Raw genomic sequence first — 27,610 nt, 5'->3', positions numbered from 1 at the left:
ATTCATGCATGTGTACATCACTTTTATTATGCAGATGTAAAAGTTGACTTAATTTGATTACTTTATATACTGCCGGGTAGCTTGTGGATTTTCACCCCACGTATCAATAAAGTCATTTTATCTTAATCTACAAAAATACGTCATCATAGATCATATTTTAATCTGAATACGTATTGTAACTAGTAACTCACTGATTAATCTTTTACATAAAAACACATGATAAACTTATAAAATACATTGTTCAAGATAAAACGGCTTGTTCACAGACTTTTTGGCTTGTGGCCATTTACAAAAAACAAAACAAAACAAAAGGGGGGTTGGGGCCCCTTGTCACGTTTCAGATTTGAGTTGTTTGCAAACTTGTCAGACGGTTTCCTTAAAAATAACTGCTCGAGGCCCAAAATAGGTCAAATAATCCAATTCTTCACAAAAAGATAAAAAAAAAGTACAATGATGTTTTTGTTTTTTCTTTCTTCTTGTATCATCTCATGACCCCTCAGATTTATCTTGAGACCCTTTAGAGGGGCCTGACCCCCAGGTTGAGACTCGCTGTACTGAACTACTTAACTGTATATAAAGTAAAACTAGCTCCAATGTATTTTTACATTGTGGTTCTTTCACTCAAGTAAACAATGTGAGTCTGAGTTCTGATCTTTTTGACCTACTACAGATCCTGTCATAAAAAGGAAGATGTGAGAGAGTTTGTGCCGGGGTCAAACCACAGGAAGGAGGAAACAGAAGGGCAAATGAATGAAAACATTCTTTCATCACTAAGTGTACTAACCTGTGGCCTGTTACATGCGCACATCCCGTGTCAGCGAATAATGACCTGGATGGACGGTTTGGTTTAGTAAACAAAGGACTGAAATCCTTTTGAAATATCTGTCTGAGATGATCGAGCCTGGGGGAGAAGTGGACAAAGAAGCACTATGACGCCGTGTCACGATAACAAACACTACAGTAAGAGTTGTGCATTCAAAAGATCCATTTCAAAGATGGTGTTAAAATATTGATGGAACATGTGAGCAACATTGTGACGTTGTTGTTGGTGCAGGTGATATGTCACTTTTTGTATGCAAATCTGTTCAGTTGAAGAATTACGTTCTCTGAGAAGTCTGACACGTCTGAAATGTATTACACATATATGTTCTGGAGCTTTTGATCATATCACATGATCTTCATCAGTTCGTTTCTGACTTCTCGTCCAGGTTGGCAAACGCCGTCTGCTGATGATACAGACTATCTGATAGAAGTGTGACTGAAAGCTCTGGGACAGCTACTAAATGGACCTTGTGATGAGATAGATTTCTCAACTGCTGATTTAAAGGACAAGAACGTCTGTTTTCATGAGGTGTTGAATCACCTTTATGTTCATTTTGGAGGCTGTAGTTTGTGTTACCCCTGAGCTGTACTTACTGTGATTATATTACAGTCGGACATATGCTTTGTTACTCCCCACTGCTGCACATGAGCCATTGTTTATGTCTGAGGAGCAGCGCAGACACCAGGTACTTAAACTGCTAAATGTCGATAGGGTGTTTTAGTGTTGGCTACAAACCAGAAGAGGATCCTCTGTTATCCGACACTCCTCTGAGGGACAAACGGGGATCGAAGATGGATGGCCTCGGTCTCCCCTCCCTGTAAACATGAAAATGCCTCGCTAGCAGAGCGGCTACAAGTCAGCAGGATGTTGATACTATTCTGCCCCCGACAGGTTCACACAGGGCCCCGCTCTCATCCACACACTATATTAGAAATGCTGACATGGATACCAGCTGCTGAAAGAAAACCCAGAGTCACCAGACTATCTCTAATGTGTCCCTGAGGAATGAGAGCAACTACTAACTTTCAGAGCTTTATATATTGTTCAATCTATGTGTGATGGATGTATACAGGAGCATATTTGTAAACGTAAACATAACATTCTTTGCTTAGCTAAGGCATATTAACATGTACAATATGTAAAGATTAGACTCATCTTTTCAGTCATGGTGGTTATTAAAAAAAAAAAAAAAGGGCCTGTTGTTCAATGCACAGCAAAACCTTCAAATAAGGGCTTAAGAAGGGTTGATGTTAAATATGAAGATTTCATCATGACCCAAAATAAAGGTTAGTTTTATAGCAATCTCCAGAATTAAACGTTTACTATTCATGTTGCCTTGATTTTTTTAAAGTTGCAATAATCCATATATTTATAATAACAATGTATTACATGACTGTGTAATGTGAAAGCTGTTAAACAACAGACACTCATTCTCCCCTCAGCTCTATGGAGCTCTTTCAGGTCATTGTTTGGGTTTTTCGCCCCTCAACTGTTTAGTTGCGAACATATTTCCCAAAGATTTGGCCTTATATCCACTCATATTTATAGTTTGCTTGTTGTTTTATCATGTGAAGCAGTAAAATACATAACGGGTATTACAATCTGCTGTTTGCAACTATTTGACAATGTCTGCGGGAGTCATTTTGTTTGTTGTTGAAAAACTAAGAACCACAAGGCGTCGCAGTTTGAGTTTTAAATGACGCAATCACCGCGCGCCCTTCATCACTTAGCTATTGTTCACAGGTGTGTGATTTGAGGACGTCGAGAATAAATAGTTTGTCAACCGCTCGCAAGAAAGATATATTTAAAAAGACCAAGTTTGTTTTCGTTTTTCCATGTCGTGCGCTTTTTGAATACTTTGATGCATGCGTCGAACTGTAGTTTCTTTATTTTGTTACAAGCGTAACGCACTGCACATTGCACGCGCACTCCACTCATTCACTCACTCACTCCCTCGTGTGTCAACACAGACCAAAGACCTTCAATGAGCCCAACTCACCAAGTAATAAAGTGACGCATGTTCTAGTGGATATTATTGAAGCGTGCCCCTGTAGGCGTTTATCAAGCTTAACCTTTACATTTGAGCAAACTTTTAGTAAAATATTTTTGCTTTCAGACTTGTCAATTACAAAAACTCCACAAAACGCAAATGTTAGTCAAACTGTGTTTTATTTTTTTAAGCAACAGCAGGAAAACACAACTTTTACTTTCAAAGCGAGCCATAATTTAATGAGACAAAATCAAAATTAAGTACATTTACACCTGATTTTATCCTGAAAGCGATTTGTATGAAGGTCAATGGTTTGTCTTATCAAATGAAAAAGTTTATTTTAGGATGAGGGTGACTCAGTGAGTATCAACAAACAACAACATTCAGGGACTGATTTTTCCTTAAAGTGCAAATGAGTAAATATTTAATTTCTACGATCAAAGGTTGTAATTTACTCTGCATATCCACAATACACACACACACACACACACACACACACGCCAACCTGCTCATTAATATCCCTGTAAACAAACAGAATTTCCTGAATAATAGCATGGAAAGGGGACAGACCACATTAACATCTGTAGGCAGGATAAAGTGGGCAGTTGTGTTCACATGCAGCAGATGTTTCTCGAATCCCCACAAAAATAATCCCAAATTGAATGAAACATTAATGTACGTGTAAACATGCTCTCTGTCTGTTATGTTGCGCTACAGTAAACAGTCATGCCCATTGTTCTAAAATAATACAAAAGGATGAGAGCTATACATCTATAATTTAAAAAAAAACAGAACTGTTGCAGTTTACTCATGCCACAACAAAGACTCATGTGCACGCTGTAGCACCACAGAAGAAAAGATAAAAGCAGATCCGTTTGTAATCGTTTCATTGTCTGCGTGCGCCTTTTAAAAAAAACGTGTGGGCATCTTTCTCGAGACTCGTGGTCTGATTCATAAATAGAATCATACACAAGCCAAGGGTGGACTATATAATCTGGGGCTAGTCCTATTTGCTGAGGAAAAAATAGATCCTCTGCTCACCATCTGTGACTAAAGGGGCCTAACAAGACCTGATGAGAGGCAGTAATCAGTTCATCGGCAGCTCCTGCCCAAACACTGTGTGTTGTCTAGCATGTGTGTATCTGCCTGAGGTTTTTCTCTACACAGCTGCAGCACTTATAGCAACACTTACTGAAGCATCAACGCTGGAAGTTTAAATTAAAATTGATTCAGCATGTGGCATTTACTTAGCCAACATTTATTTGACGATAATTCCTGAATAGATACTGTGTCCCGACAGAAAAATGTGAACATAATCTCACTGCAGTTGAGATCTGACTAAAAAAACCTATGCATCATAACGAAAATGTCTCTTGTTTCTTAAGTAGGATATTTAGTTACTTTGACTTATTCTGACAGCCACAGAAATGGGGCAGGAGGGGTGACGTTGTCGGAGGGACCAGCTGGATAAATGTGCTCGGGGAATGTGAATTAATAACGCCCCCCCCCCCCCCCCCCCCCCCCCTTCCTCGAGCGATTCTGCTGAGGTGCCCTTGTGCAAGGCACTTAACCCCCAGTGGAAAATAGCAAATAATGGGAAGCATGAAGGTGTGAGAGCACAAAACGTTCGGAACATAAAGCACTGGGAAACGGCAAACACGTTCAGTTCAACTTCTCCTGGATAAGTGAAGGTTAACTCATCCTCGGATAACTTCTGAGTTTCTGTGCAACCACGGAGCGGCCTGCATCGCGTTGCTGAGTTTCAGAAGGCGGAGTATCCAGAGGGACATACAACACGGTTACTTATTTGGAAGTTATTTTAAGGTGATACTGGGGGATATAAGGGGCAGCCGGTGTAAAAGAAAGCAGCTCTGGGCGATCACCTCCCACAGAAGTGCAGTGGCACATTTTTTGACGCGTTTTCTTCTCCACAGCCCCAGGCCCGAAGCTCCAGCCTGTCCTCCTCCTCCTCCTCTTTCTCATCTTTCTCTCCGTCTCCCTCCTCGTACAGACTGGGCTCCTCCACAGACGTCTCCATGTTTGGGTTGTAGCCCCTGAACGCCTGCGCCTCCCTGTACTCATAAATGGTGGGGAGGCTGCTGCGTAAGCCAAAGCGACGCCGCAGGGCCACAAGCAGCGGCTGCGGCACGGTGAAGATATCCACATTGTTGCCCAGGTCGACCCAGGCCAGGCTGGGGAACTTCTTAGGATCCTTCACCGCATCCGTCAGGTCTTTCAGGATGGCCATCGTCAGACGGTTGCCATTGAGGGCTAGTATGGTCAGTTTGGGCAGGCAGCCGAGGTAGGGCAGCAGCAGCCGCAAGCTCTCGTCCTGCAGCCCGGTGAAGCTCAGGTCCACAGCCGACACGGCGTCACTGCTACTCTGGAGGTAGAAGGCCACGCGGTGGACGTCTCGGCCAGACAGCGGGATGCCCGACAGGTTGACGACATCACCGGACAGTTTCTTCTTCAGGGTGGTCTTCAGACTGTTCGAAAAAGAGGAGATGAAAACAAATTTCTATCACTTTGTTTACAAGTTGGGTCTCTGAGGCACAAAATGGCATGCTAATTATTCAGCACTAGCAGTTAGTTTTCCAAAAGTGTGTCAAAACAAACAATCTTTACTTAATGATACTGGGGCTATTGATTTTAAAAGGTTCTGTAACGGGGTGCCACAATGTCCCACAAGTACAGGAGAACTGCAAAGTACGCAAAAAAAAAAAATAACCGCATCCACCAGCAGAGAGTGGAGAGAGTAGCATTCAATAATGTAAAGAAGAGAATTTGCATTTAAATGTATCCCGGTCCCTCAAGCAACCAATTCTGTCTCCTGGGCTAAATGTCATTTACTGAAGAGCACCAGCTGTTTTCAGTTTCGGGTGTCACTTCTTCCCTGTAAAGCCATCTCTAAGCCAGCTCTCTAAGTCTGTGAGTATGAAACAACCATCAAAGACCATAAATATATAAATAAATGATTAGAAAACAGAGTGAACGAGGCAAAAAATAATGTTTTGCTCTTCGGTCAGGGCCAATTAGTAACGGATATGTCAACTTGTTTTGAGCTGGGCATGTGTCTGAGGTATTGTGGGTGACACACGAATAAGCCAATTGAGCTGATGAGCGAGTAAAAAAACAAACAAACATGAGAACTCACTGGTGTGATCTCCTTCTGTAGGGGTGCAATGGGAAAGAAATTCAGCCCTGGAGCCAAGGATGTGAGCACAAGTTAGAAGAACTTGGTTGTGATTGGCCAGTGAACCCAGTCCCGGACCATGCACGCAGCAGGCAGCGAGTCACCCCCCGAATGACAGGCACACAGCGAGGGCCGGTAAAGAGACGGAGAGGGCCGGACGGCCGGTTAAAGTTTATGGTCTTTTTGACGGTCCACCGGACCACCAATGCAGCGGCCCAGCAAGATTTGTCCCGGTATGCCAGATAGCCAGTACACACCACTGCCCTTCTCTAATGTTGCAGTCAGTATCAGATCCTGTAACATCTTCAGACTCATGATGGACAGTTTAATTAAAAAAAAAGAGGATCAATAGTGATACAGAAGAAAGGGAGATATTGCCTTTTTCCCCATGCATTATTTTTCCTTGTCAAAACACTGGCACCTACATTACCCACAATGCACCCATACTACTACCCTCACCTGTCAGGTTGGAACATTGTATTCCCCCCGGCCTCTGATAGCACTCTGCAATCTGAAAGAAAATGTCTCGCTATACCACGGAGTGGTTAAATATGCATAGGAGAGCTATAAGGAAGCTGCATGCATGTCACAACAGTAGCACTAGAGAGTAAGCTGCAGAGCATTAGACTCCTATTTTCACTGGTATTTAGACATCTGCCATACAAATGACAATAAGGTGGAAGCTTGGGAGACTTTGTTTAAAGAAAATTACAGAAACGGGAGAAAAACTTTCTGTTTAACGGTTTATCGTCTCTTTGTCTTAGTCCTGTCTGCCTGCACTCGTCCCTCTGCCTCCTCAGGCACGGTGAGGATTATCCTCGTATCTCTCTGCTCTCTGGTTTGTCTGGGAGCCGTAGAAATCGTCAGGCTGTGGCTGTGCGCTTTACATCTGTCACCCTTTGTGCTCGGTTAAAGGAAAGAAAAAGATCTGTAGCACACCGGGACGGTGATTCGCAAGATATTGATTCCAGGAGTAGGCTATAATTCTTCTCTCCCACCTTCATATGCTCACTATATTGCTCACTGCCTTTCACTTTCTTGCTCTTGGCCTATTTTCTCCCTTTTATCATTTCACTGTCTGTCTTGTTCTAAATTTGATCTTCTGAAGCCCTTGTGCCCTCTTTTATTTTTCTCTTTTGAATGGTTTACTGTATTTGTAAGTTTATTAAAATGATCGTAGCAACCTGAGCCTCTACGAATTTATTACAGTTTAAAATATTTATGATGTGAAAATGCTGCCTGTATGTGTTCTCCTCAGCTATTTATTCAACATTATAAGGCTGTTAATAACGATTGTTTTCATTATACATTCATCTGTTTCGACCAATAATTTCATTGTTTATTCCAATGGTTCCCATGTTGCATCTGAGGGTTGTGAGATGATTAGTGTTTTTTTCTTTTTTTTTTCAATTGCTGACATGCATTGGTCAAAACTCTTCACACAGTGGACCAAACTTTGAATAATTTTTCAGTGGTTTCACACAAAACGGCTTCAGCATGATTTAGTTTGAGAACGTGGATCACAGAAGACGGCTGAGGGGGAAGTAGAGCGGCAGCGAGAGGGAGACCGTGCGGACGACAAAGAGAGAGGAAGACCAACAATGGCGGTCTCTGTTGAGATAATGGCCTCAATTATTGACCATTTTGTAAACCACGACCTCTCTTTGAGAGATTTGGAATTTCAGGCATTAGTTTTGAGTTATATGCAAGGTTATAGGAAAAATAAAGGACATTGAAGCAAATTGCTGCATTTATGATTCATTCTTGTTATGCATAATTTAGTACAGTCAATAAAGTGAAAAGGTGTTATTCCTCTTCTATAATGAAATACTGATGTATTAAAATGAAGTCATTAAAACTTCAAAGATGAAAGTTAATGATGTATGTGATGCTCCCTGTTCATGTTTTTTAAGTCGGTGTGTTACGAGTGACGATGTTTCCTTTCTGAGTGACACTTGTTTTGGTCAAACCATCTTGAGACACGTGTGCTAACAGTAAAAAAAGCTAACATACTGTTGTTGGCTCTTAATGAAGCGCTAAGGAATCCCCAAACTTATTACAATTCATAATGCTTGAACCATTCCTTAAATAATAGATTTTTTTTAAATTGATGATTCATTTTGTCAGTTCGACTAATGAATTATTTGACTAACCATGTCAGCCCTCAGACATTATTGACTTTGACTGTAGCGTCTGAAAGGAAAGTGAGTGCATCTGCAGCTTCTTGGCCCACTCCCGTGATTTCAGAGGGTTTATTGTACCCCTGTGCAGCTGCTGCACTTTACTGTAATGGATCTGATTATGGGTATCGACGTTTGTTGTCTTGGACGTATTTATAGGAGGGTTTTCCTACTTGTGCCCTCCTCTCTCACCTGGGTGCCTGTGTTTGTGTCAGAAGAGCTGATCCATGAGACCAAGTCAGGCCGGGTAGTCGGTGGCACTGTGGCTGAGTGGGTGGTGCAGGGGGAGGGAGGGAGGGGGCCTTTAATGTGCTTTTAATGAGACAGAGTAAAGACGACTTCAGACTTCCTTCCAAATCCTCTGCCTCCTGACTCCGTGGGCAGATTTCCACCCACAGGCTGCTCAGCTGGCCGCAGGCCCAGGGGCACAGCTAGCGTTTCTAACGCCACAGTGTACAATGTAGTCAATTACCATGAAACGATAACGACATAAACAACAAAATGTCTCATCTCGCTCCCTCTGATGTGGCTGCCATTCTCGTAGGCAGAGGTGCATATCCTCTTGGACCAGTTCGAGCACAAACGACTTCAAAGGATAGTGTACTCCCATAAACATGACTCGAAACAAGAGCATCCCCTGCATCGGGACTCATTTAAAAGCAAACAACTGAGGGAAGTCTATTTATTGACATCTCCGGAGAAACCGATACAACGATCCAGGAATGTAATGGGAGCAGACTCTCGTATGTCAAGCTATCGGCTGCTTAAATGTGGGTTCAGGCAGACTATCTAATTGTTTTTCATAGATTGTCTTTCCTCAGGGATGTTGTTAACGTTCACACACTGAACAAGGGCCCTTGCTGTTCCATAGTTATGTAAACCCCAGAGGTAGGAAATAAAACATCTTGGCTTTGTGATGTTTAAATGGAGTGCAGGCAAACAGACCAAGCTTACAGAAGGTCGGAAAAAAACCTGAGGATGTGTCTTTTAATGAATCGTTTCAATGAAAGTGTTTTGAGATACATTGTTAAAGAATCGGTGATAAAATCTGTATTCAAACTGCAGTGGATATAGTTCATAGTGATATTTGAATAACAGATCTACAGCGGCTTGATCTGCGTTGCTACAGAGATTTACTCAGACAGCCTCGACAAAACACTTGTGCTCCAGTGGTCTCTTTCCACAGCCTCAGTGAAAATATGTTTTAAAATGTACAAACGCTAATCTCAGATCATTTGTGAACTGTTACTTTGGCCAAATATTTACCACATTAAATACAATGTAGTATATTGCATAGAACACATTTTGAAATCTTCACTTGTTAAAGGTCTTTAGAAAGGTTTGTCAGAGACTGCCCTTAGTGTGACCAATGATCTCTTCATCACTGCTGATGCTATCTGAATTTGCAGGACTTGCAGACACCGCTCTCAAATGTTTCATCTCCTTCCTCTCAAACAGCCAATGTACAGTTACACCTGTTCATTTCAATGTATGTACTGAGCTTATGAACATGTTGAGTACCGACAGGTTCTGTCCTAGATCCACTTCTATTTCTTATCTACATGCTTCCACTTCAATAATACACAACCATAATGATTATTTTCATTGCTATGCTGTTGACATGCAACTCTTTGTTGCTGTGAAATCCCTGTCAGACTGACATCCTTCAACTTCATTTCATTTGAGTCATTTAACTCGGTAGACTTTAATGATACATTTCTGGCTCCAATATATTTCTGTGAGCTTTTATGCCCAAATGTAATTGCAAACAACCTCAGAACTTGTAACAAAACTCTTCAAGCAGCACCCCAATCTAAAACTAAAAGAAGTTACTCATTTCCTGTCAGGGTCTTGAAACAGAAAACATTCATAGCTACTTATAGGATTTCCTAAAAATATCTACTAAAACCTAAAGTAATAATGATGATGTAGTGTTTCATCTTCATCCCTTTGTGCTATGCATCCCCTGACGAGATGAAAGCTTCTCCATTAAAGGTCAGGGCAGATCCATTGATTTCTGTATTCATTCATTTTGTAACCCTCGTCTGGTGCCACTCGGTGTCAGGTTAGTCTCCACTCTGTCTAGTTGTCTCTCCCGATGTTACAAACGTTAAGTGCTCATCATAAGTGTAAGTCTGAAGCTTTCCTACTTCACCATTCTGCTAATCAATTTCCACTCGAATGCAACCAAACACGTCCTCTACCCGTACAGAGAGAGAGGGTTGGAGAGGTGAACGTCTTAAAAAGGGCTGAGAGGGCCGAACCAACATGTACACCCTTCTAGGTTAAGATACATCGACATCTTTACAAGGAGAATTGTACAACCCTTCAATATTCTGCCACCACGGTGAGAGTTAAAAGGAAATGGCAGGAGAAACTTGTAATCTGTCCGCCCACATAGAATACATGTTCCCCTTCATTTACTCTCATGAATCAGTAATATATCAAGAGACAGGGGGAGTGTTATGGGGCATATTTTTTCCTCATGTTCACTTACTGTGGCATTTAATATAACAAAGGTGATGTGTGTGTTGTAAGAGTCTGGTTTGGTAAAATACATTTTCTGGGATAGTTGGATGATTTGGTACCCATTTAATGAGACACTTCAAAAATGGTTTGTAACTAATGGCATTAATAACAATAATAAATCGCAGAATTATGCTTTCTAGATGAATAATGAGCCAATTAGCTTGAAGTCAAAAGTTGAAGTATTTTGGGAAATACTCTTACTCGCTTTCTTGAGGAGCGTTAAATGAGAAGTGCATTACCACTCGCATGTATGTAAGTTAAATATGAAGCTAGCGCCAGCAGGTGGTTAGCTCAGCCTAGCTTAGCATAAAGCTGTATGTTAAATATGCAGCTAGTACCAGTAGGTGGTAAGGTTAGCTTAGCATAAATGTGTATGTTGAATATTAAGCTTGTGTCGGCAGGTGGTTCGCTTAGCTTAGCATAAAGATGTGTGTTAAAAATGAAGGTAGTATCAGCAGGTTCACTTAGCCTAGCATGAAGATAAAGTTAGCAAAGTTACGCCAATCTGGATACACAAAAGATGGTAATTCAGGGATTTTCATTGAATTTTAAAATGATTATTAATCATTAATACATAATTTACAACATATAAACTCAAGCTTGGTATGGGTGAGAAAATATTAATATAATTTGTATGAATATTTTAGTGATATGGATTTTTCTTGATGGCCTGGTTGTGAAATCTGTGTCCCATATGTTAAAAACGGCAACAATCTGGCCAAAGTGTGTCAGTGTGTCCCTGATCAGTTCAGAGATATATCCAATAGTATCTCAGCTGGGAGGACAAACTCTAATACAAATTCAAAATTGTCTTTCCGCTGAGCATGCAGAGAAACACTTGATTTATTTCAGGGGAAGGAAATAAAAGCACTTGAGAAACATTGGATGTGGATGCTGTTCCAGGGACCCGTGGGATTGGTCAGATCAATGTCTGCTTCATCAACGCTTTGGTCTTGACCTGTTTATTCCTTGGATCGATCAAAGCTGTTTCGCCTCCGGGCATGTGTATAATACATTCGCGGTAGTCTGTCTTAGCAGTGTGAGCCTGCAAGGGTCTAATGTAAAAACTCATCCTTGAAAAGTGAGCTAGTAAAGAACTGCTCGTTTATTTCTGTACTTTTGTGTTATCTGAATGTGCCTTCAGGAATGTGACTGCGAGCTACAGTGCTGAACCGGTTTGTTTAACACAACTCAGTTTTAGCGTCAAATATATGAGTGCCTTTAGTCCAGTTTTGCCCGTTTTAATTAGAATACTTTACAGTCTGAGCCCAAAAATTGCCTCAACTTTAAGCAACTGTCACTGATATTACTTCTGCAGAAAATGTAGAAACATGAAAGTGATGATTGCATTCTCCATCCGGTGTCCTCCAGTTTCATGGGGATAATGGCACATTTTCTGTGAGGGGAAAAAATAGCCCCAAAGCTCATTTGGATTTGGATTAAATTTCAGTGAAACATTTAGCGGATAGGCTGATAAAGGCTTCCTCTATTGTACGTCGTCAATGCAGCAGCTCCGGGCTGTGCAGTGTTCTGACATCGCAAATCAGTCCCTTGATTCTTTGAAACTCTAAATTAGAAGTCTTGGGGAAAGCAGTAATGTTGACGTCAACAAGGAGTGAACTGACAGCAGTGAACAGCACATGTGCCCTCAAAAAGAGAGATGAAAAATATTTATATAGTGGAAATTTGACAGATTAAAATCTTGGTCCAAATCCTCAATTTACAAACGGCTGCGTCAACTAATCCTTGAAGATGTATAAAGAAGCAAGATTTTTTTGTAAATACAAAAAAAGTGAGAGAAAGTACACTGCAAAAAGAGAGAAAAGGAAAGATGTCCTTATTTCTTTTGTATATCTCACTTACGTTACTGCTCCTCAACATGGATGTGACATGAATTACTTCTTATAATATGTGACATCCATCCAAAGAGAAAAGCATATTTGCGCTGATGTATATGTAATGATTATAAAACCTCTTGGTACAGAATGTACCATAATGCAAATGCGCAGCGTGGAAAATGCAAAATGTACTCCACGGCTGAGCTATAAATTCCCCCATGATTGATTCGATGTGACAAACTGGATGCTTAGGAGAAAAGAATACTGCGACAGAACACAGAAAACAGTTTGCATTACATAACTGTGTAGCATGGAGGAGTACGCTTGTTTCTGCCATACTATGTCAAGGCACAGTTATGAAATCCGCATTAAAATGCAGGGCTCCAAACGCAGATCGAGGGGCTTAATCACTGGGGACTGATCTGTATCAGCCTTAAAGGAATGAGACCCACAGATCATCTGAAGCACAAAAATCCTTGTTTCATGTTGTGCTCGAGCAGCAGCAGCCTTATCTCAGATTTACAGTTAGAATACAATCAATGAGAGGTTAAGAGAGATTCAATCCCAGGATAAAAAAAGAAGTCTTGAAATGCTCTTATATAAAGCTGTTTTAAAACGTCTGTTAAATGAATAACACCTTCAACCTTGTGTTTACCAATCAACACATCTAATCACTGTAATTATTTCATTATGGCCCCGTGCCCTATAGCTGAAGATTGGAGCGATGGATACTGAGCAGCTCTTCCTCCTCCCCCTCATCCTCCAGGATCTCTGTCTGTACCGCCGGAATCCCTCAATTATTCATAGACGAGGATGGTGGCTGGATCTTTAAGTCTATTAAAAGTGGAGGTCAACTAGAAAGCAGATTGAGGAGACTGAGTGCAGCTGGCAGTCAAGTGGAATACTTAGTCTCTGAATGGAAATATAAGCAGAGAAATCAATCATCTGGGATTGTGTACTAAAAAATGCAAACACCCAAATATTCTTTCCCCGTGTTGTCAGATTTTGGCCCTTGCCTTAGGATTCGACCTTGTAGGTGAGAGGTCAGGCCTGCTGAGTCAGTCTGTTTGGCCTTCCGGTGCCCACCTCGGGGGGTTCACTCTGCCCCAGAAATAGGTCATACACGTGTCAAAGGCATATGACACATAGCTCAGGGTACAGATGCCACATGTACAGTAAATGCATCAAGAAATAATTATCTGGTTATTTGTTCCAGATAAAGCACAGCAGCTGAGTGAAAGACGGGTTGAATCAAGTTGTAGACGACGGCTTATTATTATTTTATCATCATTATTATTATTATTATTGTGGGGGCATCACCTCGAGGTAAGAACAGTGGTAGACTGGAGCAAGGTATTTCTTCCAAACCCTGCCATGAAATTCGCAACGGGCATACCTTCTCCTTAGCAATCTATTCAATAGATGTCGGTATTTCACCCTGAGCTGCAAACCTCAGACTGGCATTCAAGTTCTGAAAATAGGTGAGATGCATTGTCTGGAAACCATGAATGTCTGTGCAAAATTCCAATGCAATCCATCAACTAGTTGTTGAGATATTTCAGTCTAGACCAGCCGACACGCCGACCCTGCCATCCACAGAGCCTTCTAGAAATCTCTCCCACATGATAAAAAAAGCTCATTTTCCTCTCTTGTTCATACAATATTTAGGCAACTTCAAACAACAGCTATGCCATCAAGTGTTGCTTGTTTGTTGTACAGTGGAGAATCTTAAGAAGTTGTACCTCTATTTAAATGTATGTATTGTATGTTATTGTTATAACTGTACATTTTACCTCATCAATGACTCGCAACACTTTCATCTTCATCTAAAATGCTTTATTTATGAAATTGAGGGAGTATTTTCCTCTACTCTAGAACAAGCAGCAAAAATATGGTCATAAAAACAAACGGTCAGGATTTAAAGTACATCAATGTAGTCATGGCCTCAAAGGATTGGGCAGCAGAGTAAGCTTGAATTCAAAGGTGGAAGGTGTAGCGCGTTTATGTTGCTTTGGCTCCGGAAGGATCCTGTTATGGAGAAGGGCTCAAAATAACAGCGAGGAAGCGAGGTAGAGGGGATTTCTTCAAAGATTAGAGCAAATTAGCGGCAGCAGGGAGAGACTGGAGAGAGAATCCCAGCGAGCGATTCTCTGGTGATTAGCCTGTGAAAAGCCGTCTAGGCATCTGGGCTAGAAATATTGTTGAAATGCAGTTGTGAAAGTGGTCACAAGCATCCTGACTACTACACAGACGTCTAAAAAAAAGTTTCACTGCTCAACCAAATATAGTTGAAGCAAAGATGGCTTTTCACTGGCTAATGCTTGCTGGGGTGTGATTCAGGATTACGGTGTAAGGTGCCTCTTGCGGAAATAAGTTGGTTTATCTTGTTGAAGTGGGGAGGATAAGTAAAACTGTGTTCTCAGAGATGTATTAGATTATATTGGGTGTAATTATTCCTCTAAACTTAAACAATGAGAGGAGCATGAATCCCGAGTGAAGAGAGGGATCTGATGCATGTTGAGTGCAAATCTGCAGGTTTGGGCTGCAACGTTGTCTGCTGTCTTATCAGGATTCTAGGCGTCAAGATTCATGACGTTGCACTCGGCTGTAAATATGAAAAGTGGTGGAAGTAGTTGTGTGAAGAATGTAAAGATTAAAGGTAAATTTCTTCAAATCCTGTTGATAATTGCAGTCCAGTTGTCTGTTGTCGGAGGGTTTGGCTGCAGCCATTTCTGTTTGATGGCTTTCTTGTCTTCTTGCTTTTCATTCTTATGTTAGAATTTCAGCACAAGAGGCCATGTGGTTCATCTTATTGGGGAATGTTGGCGTTGTATTTCACCATGTTTGAAATGTGCAACATTAAATATAATGCGTTTTCAAACATTAAATGTTACCAGATGTTGAGATCAGCAGAGCAGCGACTGTTTTAGCCTCTGCCTCTTATCTAAGAGACGTGTTATTATTTCATTGTGCTCAACTCTTCAAATCAAGCTGGCAATGTACTGTTTGCTCCAACTCCAATAGCCCTGTTTCAATAAGTATTACGCTTTATATCCAGATAAATCAAAGCATTGCATTGTCTTTTGGACAGCTGTGGGAGGAAAGGCACTTTAGGTCTGGGTCAAATATCAGGACTCAGACAGACTATCAAAGCTCATCCACAGCTGGTTACATCTGCTCAAACAGCTGCCTCGCTTCACTCTCATCAGTCGGCACGACCTGCACGACTAAATATTAGCAACTAACTAAATCCTGCCAGCTATTCTGCTTAACGGCATATTCTCTGCTAACTCAATTAAAACAAAACAATGCCAGATGCAATTGGATTTCCCTCAGTACTCTGAATACAAGAATTCAGTCGTCTCCTTGAACCACAGTCATTTCTTTAAATGTACTGAAGACGTCTGTAATAGCTGCTGTAAGAGCCTCACATCAATATCACGCCTTGCAGTAAAGACAAGCAATGAAATAGTATCTGCAATCGGAGTCCAATCTCATCCAAAAGTGCGGCAGGGGCAATTTGTATCATCATAAAAAAAAATATGAGCTTGATTAATCTGAAATTCGCTACCAATTACAATAACATTAAAAACTCTACTGGGGACTCTGCAATACTGTGCTTCTTAGAAACCTGGCACATGGCTGCAGAGGGAAACAAATGAAATTGCCTGGATAATATATAACGTGTGACACAATTTTGCAGTTAGTGTTATAAAAGCAACTCAGGCTGGAGTAATAAAGCTTGAAACATGCTTAATGTGTTATCTCTTGAATATTTGCAACCAAGCATATATTCCATGAAAACTATTCAATTAGAGCTCTGGGTGGAGAGCAGGCTGCAGCTCATTCCTAGATTGATCAAATAGACTTTTCAATATCACTTGAAGAAAATAGGAATTTAAGAATGCAATAACGGCTATATGATAGCTTTTGCATTCCTAAATATGACGAGATCAAATTCACGATTGATTCGAAGCGTAAAGAAATAGGGAAATGCGTGACTTCTAATTGGCAACCTTGCAGTGATTCCACCCCCCCCCCCCCTTTTTTTTTCTTCCTCTCTCCGTCTGACAGAGCGTTTCCCCAGAGCCTGGAACTCAAACTGCAGAACCGCTCTGTGTGGCAACTGTTGAGCAAAATGGACTCTCACAAGAAGGAAAGAAAAAAAAATCCCACAGGAAAAGAGGAGAGGAAGAAAATCAATGCGAGGAAGGGATTTAAAAATGGGAGAAATGGAAGGGATGGGGAGGGAAGGGGGAGCTGAAAGGTGGGGGGGGGGGTAGAGAGAGAGCTTTAATGAAAAGATCAATATCAGAGAAACACGTGAAACCACGTCAACTGTGTCCTAATGCTTCATTTGATCCTAAGATATTCATTTGTTATTATATTCACTGAGAAAAGAAACCGTAAGTTACTGCTACTGGATTGTTGCAGTAGATGCTGGGAGAGAGACAGCGCTCGCTAATGAGCACACTGGGAGAGTCTGCCTTGTTGTTCTGTTGAGTGTTATTTCGAAATACTGCAACCAAGAGACTGGGGCGGGAAGTTAAGTCGAGCTGTCAAAGAATCTTTCAATCTGGGTTAATTGCTCAGGGAGACTGAACCTCATGATCATTATTAGAGATCTTCTTTTCACAACGTCTCCACAAATGTACCTGTTACTTCATTCGAGTTGAAGAGCATTCTTGTTTGCCTGCACAGTATATCTACAGTCGCTGCAATCAGCATCTTTCTGTTGCTCTTTCTTTGTGTCACTCAAGCACGGACCAATATCTGACAGCTTGCAGTTTGGTGGAAGTTAATCCAAGTTCGAATCTGGCCCAGACGGCTCAGTTACGCACCTCATCTTAGTTTCTGTATTAGTTTCTTGTTTGCTCCAGATAATTCTTAGAGACACTTTGTAGGCGTAGAAAAACATATTAGAATCTCTAATGACACATCACACTTGTGATGGCCGGTGTTTAAGATGGTGTGAGGCGGGAAACTGTATTTGCTGCTGAGGGGCAAGTGTGAAAATGGACCGATCATCCTAGACACTGTAACACAAGTTGACGATTTGATTACCCTAAATTATAAACTGATTACAGTTTGGTATCTCTACATTTAAATAGAAAAATAAAATGCACAAATGAAGCAATGATGCCCGCTTCCGACCTCATTAAGGCACCTCTGCAACGGTCGTAGTCTGACCTCAAATTAACGTTGCTGCAGTAATATAACTGGGTCAACTTTTCATCTGCTGTAGGTTCTTCCAATTACTTTTCAAACATACAATTACATTTTACAGTTCAGCCGTGCGACTAAACATGTTTTAGATTAAATCAACAAAGTTGAGCGCAAAAATTGTAAATGTGAACTATGCAGATGGTTCAACAGTCGCTCAATTTCAGCATTCGATTATAACCACTCAGATGTAGAACATGTTAAAAAAAGAGGTAGTGTGTTGTTTTGCACCTCAAAGATACTGTAAATAAAGAGGAATACTACTAAAACATCAAATGAACACAAACAAATGACAATAAACTTCTTTTTGTGATAAATGATCAACAATTCTGTTTTTAAAACAAATTGAAAATCCTGCAAAAATAACTGTTAGAGGACTTCTCCCAAACTTCCTCAATGTCCGACTAGTATTTCAGAGAGGCTGTGCGATGAGTTGCGTTGATGCTTATGCTGAGGATGTGTTTACTGTCACAGGGACTGTCCTTCAGAGTGATGGCACAGCGTCAGGCAGCAGCCAAGAGGACACACTCACCAGGCCTGAGACTTCCTCCTGGGCACGCTCTGTCTCGTCCACTTGGAGTGAGGGGTCAGGTGGTAAATCAGCTGGCGGCAGATCTTGTTAGTGGACTTGAATGCGTCGGTCTCCTACAACACAAAGGACGAATGATGGACAGCAAATGTAAATCTAGTTCTTACAACAAATCAAACCGGTTGTGAATAAATGCAACTAACACATCACATATTTAAGGGGAATCACTGAAAGAAACCAATACTTATAAAACTGTATATTTTGCATATGACAAAGTAAAACGGAGCCGTTAGGGGGTTAAAGTCTATTTGATGTCTATATTTATATAGATGTCTGATCCTTTCTTTCTTCCTGCAAACTACAGATGTACTGCTTTGCACACAGTCACAGAGTGTTTTTTTCTTGTACTTCAAATACAGCTGCTTCAAACATCTTCTACATTGAACATACATTAATGTATTTTCCCTTTTGCGTCGCTCTTTCTCCATGCCTCTCCTCCCCCTGCTCCCCCCTGCCTTCTCTTTTCTCTCTCCCACCTCCGTCAAAGACTTTAAATGGAATGGGTTGTGCCGAGCAGGGTAAATCTAATTAGTCGTACAGCACAACAACAAGAAAAAAGGCAATGTGGCGAGAGGGAACAAAGACGGGGCTAATTTACCTTAAGGCGATTAACCATTCCCACTGCCTTGGTCGACAAAGAAAAAAAAAAAACATGCCTCATACTTCAAAACAATCAGTGCTGCTGTTTCAGCCAGTTGGATGACTGAACACAACATGAACGCTGCGCATACTGATTTTACAATGTGAAATTATTCTTTGAAATTGTGAATCTGCGGAGTGGAAGGATGGACAGTCTGAAAACTCTATAAGCATTCCTAGACGTTAACCACGGGGCTGTAAAGCTCAGTGCGTCCAGATTAAATCAGCTGTCTGAAACTGATGACCATGAGCTTCAGAACACTCACATAGACGCATCTTTTAGTCCTCAATATGTCCTTGAATATATAATCTAAATACATATCAGTGTTGGTGGAATGTACTGGGCACAGAGGCAGCTGCCAGGCATTAAATCCAGCACATTGCCTCTCTACACCCTCGTCACGTCTGACACAGTATCCTGCCACGGGTCGCCAGCCAGTCAGGAGGACGCTGCCAGCTCCTCACTTTCCCTGCAGTCCTCCTGGGCTTTCCCCACCAAAGCAAACGGCGATGAGATTAGAGTTTCTCACAGGTGATTATCATCTGTCTCGGTAAGTAAAAACTAGACCTACAGTGACTTTATCTCAAGTCAACCCATCTTTTCCTAAAAGAGATAACTGCAGACCTGAGATAACTGTAATGGCTGCCGGGGTCTGTGTTTTACAGCCGCTCTGAGCTGCTTCTGTACTGTCTTCACCCTCATACCAGAGTTCGAAATGTAATTTGAAATTTAATATCTCGGATTTGTATGCCGTGCTACAAGTGGATGAGCCGGCTCCCAGTCTGGATAAATCAGGATTTATGTCTTAAAGGGCCAGTCATTTATTTTATTGACCACACACATCTGAACATATTTCATATGCATAATTAAAGAGCTTGTCAAATTGATTTACAGATAAGACTAATGTTAGACAACTGCATATAAATGATTAATGTGTTCATGCTGTGAAAGGTTTAGTCATATCAGTAATATCTGTAAACCAATTAGAGTTGTAACAGAGAAGTTGTTTATTCAAAAGCCCAAATTTAAACATTAATATCTTAACAAAACATCTAACATGCACCACTAATGTACACATTAACATTACGCTGTATAATGCACAGGAAGCTTGAAATAAGATCATTTTAAGATACATTTCAAACAGGAAAAAAATAACAACTACAGCAAAAATTAAAATACCCTCCACCTTGTTTGACCCTATTTCCCCTCCTAATAATTTGTGTATAGTCCCTTACAAACAGTCTGTGGGACACATCAGATCAGACACTCAGCAGGCTCCGGTTTGATCCCACTGGCCACCTGCCTCCTCTCAGAGCCCTCAAAGTGCTCTCATTAGTAGTGCCAAAGCCATGCTGACCCAAAAGCCTCGGTGCTATTGACCGCGGCTGCCAGTCCTGTTGATCTCAGAATGATGACAACCGGGCACCTGCCCACGCGTTCCGGTAGGCAGGTACTCTCACACACCTGCAGGTCCTGGAGCACAGCTGCTACCATTTGCCAATGCGTCGAAAGAGCACATGAGCAGCAGGAAAGACAGACCGCATGGTGCCATTGCAGAGCCAAACCCTGATCCGGCGCCTCCGTTCAGCCCTACCATTGATCCCATAGCTCTCTACCCACCTTTTAGCACGCAGGCGTCACCTTTGTAGCTGGGAATGAGTGGCAGCTCTCCTTTGACCTCCAGATTGTCTTCCAAGTGCAGCTTTTTCACATGCACACTCAAAAAAATAAACATTCTTCCCAGAATGCAATGTGAACTGTGGCTGCACAAGGCTGAAAACCTACCCCTTAAGACATGTTCGAATGTAAGCAATTATTGTGATAATGCAAAACAATTTAATCAGTTTGAATATCTTATTGCAGTGAATCATGAACGTGATATTTACATTAGTATCTTGCTGGACTCTGTGGGTAATGTCAAAGAAGATAGCAGGTTTAACTATGGTAGCTATGGATATAAAGTCACATTGTGCACATTGTAAAGATCTTTTTGTGATTTAGGGCTAAATAAATAAAACTCAACTTGACTTTAAATGTACTCAGCCACTCACATTTCCCTTGTAAGACATGAGCCAGCTACTTCTAGCATCTGTGATGCTGCATACGTAATAAAAGTTAATATGTCAGCTTATATCGAACTACTTTTAGAGACTCCAAGACGTGCTTAGTAATCCATTATGCTAATGGTTAACACCTAAAGTGTAATTTACTGCCTAGCTTCTGCAGTTGCGTTTTGTTCAGAACTGACAGTTCATTTCTTTTCACAATAGCATGACTACCGATATGACACACGCCCTTAGGCTTGGCTAATAAATGTGGACATGTTGCAGCTTGCCTCTCCTCTGTTTACAATTGTGGTCCTTGCACAGTCAATTAATGTGAGGTCTGTAGGTTTCATAATTCATTAATGTAACAGTTGAAACACAGTGGATCGTTGTGGATTCTCACCCTTTTTGGACACTGCAGGTCCCGGGCGAGACTGAGCAGCAGCTCATGAGAAATGGGGTCCACCAGGTTGAGAAAAGCTGCGTTCTTGTACAAAATTTCATTGAGTGACGTTCCCTGGAGTCCCAAATCCTGAGAGAAAAGAAGAGAGAGAGCCTTGTGTTAACTTTTACCAAAACTAACAGTGTAGACGGTCAGAAATTAATTTGATTAAAGCATCCGTGTCTGAGCTATGCTTGATTTAATATTCAAGTGGCATTTCATGGATAGTTTAATGAAAATAGAGTCAACGTTTATGAGCTTTTGTTCATCATCCCCTTTCATCTTGCCCTCTTATCACGCTGCGAGGCAATCTGCTATCAGAGTCTTGAGCAGCTGATGAGAGGAGGGTGTCTGTGTGTGTGTGTGTGTGTGTGTGTGTGTGTGTGGGATGCTGGGAGTAAAGTTTCAGTAAGCTAAGATAAAAGTAGTGTGGTCTTTCTTCAAATATCACAGTTACTACTCTTCAGTGACTCCTTCTGGTTCCTCTTATCTCATTAACAGGTTTCAGTTGTAGTTTTGGCCCGAGGGACTTTTTATCATTTTCACAAAACACGTCTCTAAAACGTTCTGATTAATGCACTTCCACTTTCTATCTTCAATCTTCAGCATTCATAAGATAAAGATTGTGTGATGTGAAGGACACACACGCCCGGTTGTTGATTATACTTTAATCATCTTCAGGTTGTTTCTGTTTGCAATGACAATGTAAATATGTTGCATCTTCAGGTAGAACTTTGAGTGCTGAGGTGTCGTTAACAGCTGATGTATAATCCTCACCAGCATGCGGGGAAAGATACCAACACACACACACGCACACACACAGGACCACAACAAAAGAACAACAGCAGGGAAGACGTGAAACTGAGCAAATGAAACAAAGAACAGAAAACAAAAGGTTTGCGAGTAAGACAGTACAAGGAAATCTCTTCTTTTTAGGCATTAAGCCGTTCAAAGATTATTTCCTCTGCTCATACATGCTGTTATATCAGTGACATGACTGCTGCTACTGGTGAACACACATGTTTGTGGACCATCGTCCTCTTGTGACACTGTACAACTAGAAGCTGTGAAGCTGAGGAGTGAATACTTTCAGATCTGAACTGAAAAGCTTTTCAAATAGCAGGCTGGAGGTGGAAGCAGTGTAAAACATGCTATATACGCTCTGACAGGCCTAACACTTAGGGGCACAGTCGAGGCAAAGAGGAAAACTCCCATCAGCATTTTCTCCTCCTCCAGCTTTTGAGTTGATTTATTACAGCGGAGCTCTGCGGGATTCCCTGACGCTGGACTATCCTCCAGACCCCTCTCCCTTCAATAAACCTCATTTAGCACAGACTGAGGGCACCACATGTGCCCAAAAATGGAGGCGCAGAGGATTCTGAAGATTATATTGTAATGATGATGTGTGTTATATGTAGTGCAGCTGCAGCATCGGATGTGAGTGGGGTTTATAGCTGAAACGAAGCCCATTTCTAAAATACACACAGAGATCTGATCCTGTGGATTCATTTGGCTGATTCCTAATGAAATGTTTTCCTATTTGTCACTGACAGGATGTCTGTGTGCGTGCCTGTGTGCCCTCAGATCCCACTGCAAATGTCCTCGTGAAAGCTGCATATGTCTCGTCACAAAAACTCTGAATAAAGCGACGCGCTCCGAACCCGCAGAACATCATCCCACACATGCAGTTCATTAGAATCCAATTAAATATATTGCAGTGTGACAAATCCAGTCCCACACTCTTCTGCTTCAGTTTAGGAAACCTGTGGCAGCTGTCAGGTGTCCAGTTCTGTTTACTCGCTTTTTTAGCATTAGATGTTTTTTTTTACAGGTTTTGACGAAATGTTGTGACCTTTCAAGCAATCATATCAAATTAAAGGCAAGAAGTCAGCACTGCATGACTTTCTTGTGAATAAGGACTGAAAAGCTGAAGATTCAAGGACACAAATGCCTGGCCAGCAGCAACTATCTTTTGGCAATTATATCTGACAAGCAGGACGAGGTCAATATGTCAGCTTAGTCAAATGTGACAAGACATATAAGGAATATTGTCTTCTTGTACACTTAAATATGAACACTGTGAGTGCTATACTTGATAATGAATTTAGCTTACCACAGTCACATTAGCAATCTGTCCCTTAAATAAAGGGGAACTTTCTGTACACATTGTACTTCTATCCAATTTTCCAATTTAAATAAATCCGCATTTTATTGAAAAATCGTTCGCTATTTACAAAGTGAGTCTCCAATGTTCACTCATTAGCAAAGTGACCAAAACTAGACTTTTTTCATATTATCTTAATTTGTGGGAAGTGTACCAGAAGCTCGTTTGACATTTTGGGAAATATGCTGATAATCACTTTCTTGCTTAAGGTTAGATAAAAAGATTAACCATCTGGCAAGTACAATACTTTAGCCAAAAGGTTGTCTTAGCTTAGCTTAGCTTAGCACAAAGACTGGAAACTACTAGTCTCTAACGTTCACAAACAAACAATATATCTTGTTCATTCACTCTGTAAAACAACAACTTCCTGGTGTCCTGTTGTCACTGTGAGGTTGGCAGCGTTCACTGTATGGCCAAGAAATAGTCTGACACATTAACCACAAGTACATCGTTGTTACATGTTTGAAACAAACAGTTTAAAACATAATAATAAGTGAGCTTTTAGAAAAGCTGGGAGGTGGATTTTGCTTCAGTCTTTATGCTAAGCTACGCTAACCTGCTGCTGACTGTCGCTTTATATTTACCCTACAGACATGAGACAGGTATCAATCTGTTCATCTAACTCCCAGCAAGAAAGTGAATAAGTGTGTTTGCCAAAAATATCGAACTACTTCATTAATGTGGGTCGTGTAACTTGTATTCATTTATTCATTTTCATGGAAGTTTGCCTTTGATAGCATACAGAGAGGCAGACAGGCAAAGAGAAGGAGGTAAAACAAAAAGTATTTAGTTTTTAAACCTAACTACAACCCTAAACCTATTAGATGAATAATAATATAATCACAGAGGCACCACAGGTTTTGTGTTGATGCATTTTAAGTTGAATAAAATAAATAAATAAAATCTGTGTGTTGTGACAGCTCTAACCTCAGACTTCATACACTACAGAGAGCCCCTTAATTAGTGTCTTCTCCATCGCTGCACATTGGTTACTCAGTGTGCATGCTGTAGAGTGGAATTTATATGTGTATATGCTGATTCTTTATTTATTAATGTAAAATATCACAAACTAATTAACTTAATGCCATGGAGATGCAGCGTAGGGGCCGATGCTATTGGCTCCTCTTTGTAATCATTTCCTTAATGTGAAAGAAACATGTTCCAGCTTCCATCATCTCAAGGTGATTATCTCCAAATCCATCTGTCTCTGAGAGGAAAAGCTGCTTCTCTGCAGGAGAACCACAACAGGAGATCTACTGCTAGTTTTCCCCCCCCCCCCTGTCTTGGAAGTATTGTTAGTCAGACGCTTGGCTTCGGGCCCCAACGACATACAACAGTAGCAGCGCTCTGCCTTCACCTCGCTGAGTGATGGAGAGCGTGTTTGTGCTTCGTGAGCAGTTTCAATGCAGAGCAATGGAGAAAGCAGTCCCTGCTCTCCACTGACATGTTGATCTTTACGATCCTTTTCAGTATGACGGACCGCAGGACCGCTTTAACAAACAGGTACAGCAACATTGAAGTCTTACAGGAAGACATGCCTGAGTCATTTCCCTCCTGCTTCACACAAATGTGAACCTCGATACGATGACGTTTAAATTCACCCCACACCTATTACATGCACTATAAGAGATATCTACAAATCTGTCTTCAATTCCGACTTCTCAGACACCCGTAGCTTCTCCTCAGCATTGTTTCCTGCTTTAAACCTGCACATGTAATTTATTCTACGGCACCGTACAGATGGGGGGAGGGAGTTTGCATGACAGGGGGCCCTCTTGATCAGAACTGCTTTTGTCTGAACTTCAAAACTGCTCTCCTTTGATCAATGCTACCAGAAGGCAGTGGAAAGCTCAAGCTGAGCTCTAAAAACTCCTCTTTAAGTTTGGATAAATCCTCAGGAAGTGAGGATTAGAGCAGGGGAGGTGTTACATGGGAAAAGGCTTAAATGCATGAAATAAACATACCTTATAGCTGCGGAATATGACGCTGACAACAAAGGAGTGTTTGAACAATGCCGTGCAACAGGGGACAGAGTAAAGCATTTAACAACACCACATTAAAGTATCAACTGTGTTTGTGCTTCTTATGTGGATTTAAATATTTATAATATATTTTGAATCCCTCTTAAACCTCCTTTACACAGGGAACTGGCTGAAAAAGACAGCATGTATGGCTTGCCATTCATTTATTTACTTAATATTTTCTTTTACCTAAAAGACCTTGCTGGTATATGTTAGAAAAAGAAATATGCCAAACATTTACTTAAGGTCATAAAGTTGATCACATACAAAATATGTTTTGGTGCCGGGCTAACATATACTATCCTCAGTGTTCTGTGTCGTGCGGAGCTGATTGAATATTCAGAGACTGAACTAGCTGGCGGACCCATTCCCTTTCAGACTACACAGGTGGTTGATTAAAAACAGCGTCTCATTATGAGTGCTTCTTTTTCCCACGGGAATATCAAAAGAAGCCAAAGCGTTTATGTCAATAAAGTTATGAGAACTTGCTAAGAGTAGATGATTAAAGGACTTCAACTTTTTTTTAAACATTAACACACTGACACCTGCAGACACACCTGCTCCCTGAAAAGTGCATTTTCTCCAATGAGTGACAGCTGAGCTTTGTGTATTAAACTACAGCAGACACTTCCAGTATATCTGTGTAGGCAATATGTCAGGTTTATTGAAATAAGGACACAACAACTGAATAAACTGATGTGATATTAAATACAAGCATCTTACATTTACTCGTTTCTGAGTAAATATAAAAGTCAATATCTTGCCTCTTAGCTCGTTTCACTTTTTGCCCACGTGCTCATCAATACCCACTTACATCGTCAATTAAGCCACGTTTCTAGCTTTAACAACAACATAAGAGGCTATACAAACGGACAGACTCGGCGCATGATCATGGTCCAAATATAATGTCAGCCCTTTACCTTTCTCAGCAGTTTGAGCACTTCGGCCGCTTGCTCCATCCTCTGGTCCCGGAGCAGCCTCTGGATTTCCCGGATCCACGCCACCCGTCCGACATATGGGCTGTGGTTGTTTTTCCGCAGCATCCCCGGGAGCTTGTCGGACTTGAGCATCAAGGAGGTAAACAAGAAGTCTCTGCCGCCACTTCTCTCGCTCTCTCCCTGGTTGTCATTCCTCTGGCGTCTCCTCTTGGACACTTTTGTTTCCAGATCGAGACTTCTCCGTCTGGTCAACTTAGAACCCATCACTCCTGAGAGGATGCGTCGGTGGTGGCGAGAGGGATTTTACAACGCGCAGCCAAAACATCACACTTTACTCGCGCCCGCGCAGTGAAATAGCACTTTAAAGTTTAAAGTAGCAGTATCCTAAAACAACAACGTCTCTGTGTGTGTGCGTGTGTGTGCCCGGTCTCTCGCCGTCGTCCCCCTGTCTGCATCCGTCCATGCACTGCCTGAGCTCTCTGGCATCCTTCGCGTTACTCAGAGCTGAGTGCGCTCCTCAGCCAATCAGATCGTGATTCTTCGCACAGACTGAGCGCGAGAGTCATGTCGGAAACTGATCTCAGCTTAGTTACACAGGACGTGCGCGCAACGCACATAATGTGTATTGGAACCTGAGTCAATCAGACAGAGTTGACCGGTTTACTCCATGTTATTATAGCCTGCTGTATCTTATGTAACGATATCTTATCTAGTATTATAGAAATGTGATGGATATAAATAGATAGATGCTGAATAATAACATTAAAACTCCCCTTGCATAAATAGTCACTGCACCCATCAGCTATGCAGACGCTTGAGCTAAACTTTTGGGTATTCATTAAATAAGGAAGAGTATTGATAAATCCCAGACAGATGTTGTTACTGAGCAACATGAACGGTAAGTTGTAGATGCAGAAAAGCTTTAACCATTTAAGATAAATTAATTTGTGGTAATGCTCATTAAGAGCAAGAGTCAAAGTGTTTTTTTTTAAATA

At 41.3% G+C, this 27,610-nt stretch overlaps 1 protein-coding gene across 1 annotated transcript; it reads right to left on the bottom strand.

The window, feature by feature from the left end:
* Positions 1-4,692: 4,692 nt before the first annotated feature.
* lrrc75bb (leucine rich repeat containing 75Bb) lies at positions 4,693-26,888 on the bottom strand (the record flags this gene model as incomplete). Its single annotated transcript, XM_079179193.1, has 4 exons — positions 26,598-26,888; positions 21,454-21,582; positions 18,309-18,421; positions 4,693-5,299 (listed from the first exon to the last, which is right to left on the bottom strand). Exons 1-4 carry the CDS (start codon positions 26,877-26,879, stop codon positions 4,693-4,695), a joined length of 1,131 nt encoding a protein of 376 aa, XP_079035319.1. The 5' UTR covers positions 26,880-26,888.
* Positions 26,889-27,610: the final 722 nt, after the last annotated feature.

This window comes from Pholis gunnellus (assembly GCF_910591455.1).
Source record: "Pholis gunnellus genome assembly, chromosome: 18".
In the NCBI taxonomy this organism is placed as follows: domain Eukaryota; kingdom Metazoa; phylum Chordata; class Actinopteri; order Perciformes; family Pholidae; genus Pholis; species Pholis gunnellus.
This window is presented reverse-complemented; position numbering and strand designations above follow the sequence as displayed.